General features: G+C 59.3%; 1 protein-coding gene across 4 annotated transcripts in view; it reads left to right on the top strand.

Moving 5' to 3' along the window:
• Positions 1–4,661, top strand: part of ARHGEF7 (Rho guanine nucleotide exchange factor 7) — a gene marked incomplete at its 5' end in the record, with an annotated part of 116,584 nt that overhangs the window by 36,280 nt on the left and 75,643 nt on the right. For all 4 annotated transcript variants that reach the window (XM_027776205.1, XM_027776206.1, XM_027776204.1 and 1 more), the window contains 1 exon segment: positions 2,271–2,472. In XM_027776205.1, the coding sequence (XP_027632006.1) occupies positions 2,271–2,472 (202 nt within the window).

The raw sequence follows: 4,661 nt of genomic DNA on the forward strand, positions 1-4,661 counted from the left end.
CGGTCCCCGGGAACCACCAGCCGGTATGGCAGCCGTGCTGTGCGCGTTCGAGGACTGCCCCATGTGCGCCCACCTGCCAGCTTTTGTCCTGTCACCTTGTGAAGTAACTGAGGCCTGTGACCTTCCTGAGCTCTTCGGCTGTGGCCCGGGCCCTGTGCAGCCGCCATCGCCAGATTCCCTTCCTGTCACCATGGACAGGCCCTCTGACCTCTGACCTGCCTCGGTCTCCTCTGTTGCCTTTCTCCATCTCGTTTTCTCAGCTGATTCTCCTGTGTCGGAGGAGCTGGTTCCGGGACTTGAACCCACGGTCAGCTCTGTAGAATCCAGCTACCTTAACTGCCACGTCCTGGGCTGACTCACATTTGGCTTTGGAGGCCCTTGGACGATGGCTGCTTGAAAAGTCCTTTCAGGGACCTCACGCCGGCCCGCTCTCCTGCGGTGTGGCCCCAGCAGGCTATCTCCCTTTTTTTGGCTGTGGCTGTCTTGGTTATTGGGACAAGGAATGTTCGGCTCGCTCATATCCTGGACACCTCGGAGAGCGTGGGGGTGGACTTGGGGCCTTCCGCAGCCTTCTCTCACAGACCGGGGCCTGGTTGGGGTTTCATGCAGTGGCCTTGGCCCTTAGTCTGCTGTGGTTCCAGTGACAGAGCAGTGCTCAGAGGCCTCCCTCCTGCCCTCCTGGTGTGGCCACTGGGGGTGAGCGAGGGTGGCTGGAGGGCGGGCAGGTGCTGGGCCTGGGCCTCCCTGGGGTGGAGGGCGGGCAGGTGCTGTGAGCGCAGGACTGTCGCCCAGCCCCAGTGGATACTGCCATGCAGATGCAGCGCTCACTGCTGTCTGGGTGGGGTGATGAGGCCACAAGGTCTTGTTCGTGCTGTGGGGAGGAGTGGGGTGGCCAGGGTGGGATCTGCGGGCTGCTGTCTGCCCCTCGCTCCTTGGCTGTGAGTGCGGGCTCCTGGGACTCCAGGACGGCCCATTGCTCTGCTCCTGTTGGCGGGTGGGTTTTGCCTTGCAGGGCCCTTGCAGGTGTAGGTGCAGGTCAGGAAAAGCCAGCCAGGCTGGCCTCTCCTCCCACCTCAGGGGTTTAGACAGGGCTTCGTCCTGAGGAGAATGCAGAGGAGAGTGGGGAGCAGTTCTTCTGCTTTGACAAGAATGAAAAGGTCTGACGATACCCAGTGTTGGTGAAAGTTCTACAAAATAAAAACCCTTTCTAGACGCTGTTGGCGGGACTTTGGCATGGAACCTTTTTAGAGGGCAGTTTAGAAACATGCCTTAAACTTAAACGAGCTCAGCTGTGACCTCTGACCATGTAATGAATAGGCCTATTTATGAGTGTGCCCACGAACAGACGTGCAGGTACGTGTTTTGCAGAACAAGAAAATCGTACTCACATAGACCGTAGAGAAATATGGGAGGTGGCCCGCGGACATGACAGGGAGAACTGATAGGCAGCGGAGGCAGAGCTGGGGCTAGTGCGGAGCCCAGCTGGTGGAGAGTCGCAGGTCCTGCTGGGAGAGGGGCAGTCAGGGATAATAAGCACGTGTGTGTGTAACGACCCAGTGACACCACACGCCTCAGTGCATGTGAGACAGCGTGTATGTGTAACGACCCAGTGACAGCACACGCCTCAGTGCATGTGAGAGAGCGTGTATGTGTAACGACCCAGTGACACCACACACCTCAGTGCACGTGAGATAGCATGTGTGTGTAACAACCCAGTGACACCACACACCTCAGTGCACGTGAGACAGCACACGTGTGTGTAACGACCCAGTGACAGCACACGCCTCAGTGCACGTGAGACAGCGTGTGTGTGTAACGACCCAGTGACAGCACACGCCTCAGTGCACGTGAGACAGCACACGTGTGTGTAACGACCCAGTGACACCACACGCCTCAGTGCACGTGAGACAGCACACGTGTGTGTAGTGACCGCAGTGACACCACACACATCCGTGCATGTGAGACAGCGTGTGTGTGTAATGACCGCAGTGACACCACACACATCTGTGCATGTGAGAGGGCACACATGTGTGTACTGATAGCTGTGACACACGTCAGTGCATGTGAGAGAGTGTGTGCATGTATGTGTGTGTACCTGCGTATGATGGTGGCCTGAGACCCCCCTGCCGTCCTGAGGGTGCAGGGTGGGCGCCGGGGTGCCCTGGTTGCTGTGCGTGTGCTCACTCCCGGCAGCCTCGGCCGTTCTCCGCGGCGGAGCCCGCAGTGCTGCAGCAGGAGCAGCGCCTGCCTGACCTCCTCCCGTCTTCCAGGACATGACCGAGCACAGCAGCAGCCAGCTGGTCGTGAGAGCCAAGTTCAACTTCCAACAGACCAACGAGGACGAGCTCTCCTTCTCGAAAGGCGACGTCATCCATGTCACCCGCGTGGAGGAAGGAGGCTGGTGGGAGGGCACGCACAACGGCAGGACGGGCTGGTTCCCCAGCAACTACGTGCGCGAGGTCAAGCCCAGCGGTGAGTAGCCCGCCCGGCTGTGGCTGGCGCCTTTCTGGGTGGGGCAGAGAATCAGGGCTGTGCTCCGGGGAGTGTGCGCGAGTGACCCTGGTCTCGGGGTCTCGTTCGTTCTGTGGACGGGTTTTCTTCGTTTTGGACGAGATGATGAGCCTCAGAGCTAGCACTTGGCATTTCTTCCCATCCCAGCCCCTTCTAGAGAACCGTCGCCTCTTGGTGGTTTGTACTGGTCTGGCTACACTGGAGGGCACATTTTCAGTTTTAGAGCCAGCATTAGGACTTGGAGTTTGCGGCACGCCGGCCGATGTGATCTGTTACTGTGGGAATGTCTGCCAGTCACGTGCAAACAGGTGACCTCTTCTTACACTAGGACTGGCATTTTAAGAAGCATCACCTGCCCGGAGTTTTCTGAAATCATCCAGAGTTTTTACTAGCACTTAGAGACGCTCATCAGAGGCCGGTGTTGTCTTGGAGGAGAGGAGTGGCCTCTGCCTCCCCTTGCTGCTTGGCTGTGGCTCACGTGGCATGGAGGGCTCGCGGTAGCCTGTGGTCCGTGAGCGCGGTGACCGTGGAGCCTCTGGGCACAGGGGTTGAGCGCAGGGAACACATTTTTACCTCTCAGGTGTTTCTTTTCATGGAGTTTTCAGTGAGCCCCAGCACGAGGACATCACACAGTAGACCTGCCTCAGGTGCTTCTCAGACACGCGAGTTGCTGATGTCTGTGGAGGTCCAGACTGAGCAGCCCTCATCCCTTGGGACGTTGTATGTACACACAGACACCTTGTGGATGACACGTGGGTCTAAACATGTAGGGCACTGGGCTCACGTGGACCTGCACATGTAGGCCAGACCGTCTCGTGCAGTGTTTTCTGTGACTTCTCGGACGTCGTGTGTGGAATTCCCACCTGTGGCTCTGTGCCGAGTGCTTAGAAGCTCTGGGCTGTGCAGTGCTCTGGACTCCAGCTTTCAGACGAACTGCACAGCCTGCGGTGTGTCCAGCACCGTGCTGGCAGTCCCGGCTGTGTGCACAGCTGCCTCTCTGGTGCCCCTCCTGACCCAGAGCAGCAACAGAGGTGCCCCGAGTGGGGCAGGCCTCACGTGTTGCCATGCCAGGCTGTGTGCACAGCAGTGGGCTCTCCGTGCTCCTGGCAGGGTCCCCGTGTGGGCGCGGCGGCCCGTGTCTGGGCTGCCTGTGTTTCAGAGTCCATGCAGAGGCATTCCTTCAACGTGGTGTTCTAGTAGCGGGCAAGCCTGAGACGGTGACCGTTACTCGTGCTGGCAGCCATGGGACTGTCCTTTGCTGACCCCCAAGGCTTTAACGAGCAGTCACACTGCTACTTCCCGGAGTGTCACTTCTTAGTGTCTTCTGTTTATTTTTGACCTCAGAAGTGATGTAGCGTGCGGCTGGTTCCTCCGTAGCTACTGAAGTGCCATGGAACAACAGCAGCTGAGCTAATGGGACCTGTGCAGGGAAGGGGCAGGGCCCCGGGCTCCTTGCGTCCCTGAAAGCTTGTGGGCGTGGGTGTGGATAGGTCGGGTCAGGCTGCTGTGTGTCTGTGTATGTGTGCACTCAGGCCGACGTTTTGGAAGCACTTGGGATGAGCTGCATGGGGACGGGCACCTGGGCACTGGGCCCTCGAGGTCCAGCTGTTTGGGAGGGGAGGGCACAGCGGGAGGCAGGGTTGCGAGGCTCTCCTGGAGCACGTCACATCTGACATGGGGTCTGGCATTCGGTGTAGGGAGCTTTTCCTGGACCATGGGGTGGATACTCCTCCAGGTTAGCATTCCACGTGTGTGTTCCCTGGACGGCAGTGGGGCTCCCCTGTGATGGTTTTGGTCTTGCTGCAGGGGCACCAGCCTGAGAGGAGCTGCTGCGAGGTGGTGGCCTTGGGGGTAGGCCCTGGCCACTGCCCGTCTGCTCTGCTGGATCCCGGCTGGCTGCAGGGCTGGGCCGAGGGGCGTCGAGGGACGGGTCTGCCACGGCGTGCCCCCTTAGGAAATAAGCACTCCATGCCAGGGCACACCCTACAGGTACAGACATGCCGAGGTGTGCCTCAGGGCATTGGTCTTCCCATGTCGAGGGTGTTTCTTGTAAAACAAGCTTCATTCGTGCCGATCTAATGCACACATGGGGCAACAGGGCAGGCTAGACAGAGAGCTGGTGGGGGGACGGTGCCCGGGACAGAGTGCTG

Source organism: Tupaia chinensis, unplaced genomic scaffold, assembly GCF_000334495.1.
Source record: "Tupaia chinensis unplaced genomic scaffold, TupChi_1.0 Scaffold000644_1, whole genome shotgun sequence".
NCBI lineage: Eukaryota > Metazoa > Chordata > Mammalia > Scandentia > Tupaiidae > Tupaia > Tupaia belangeri.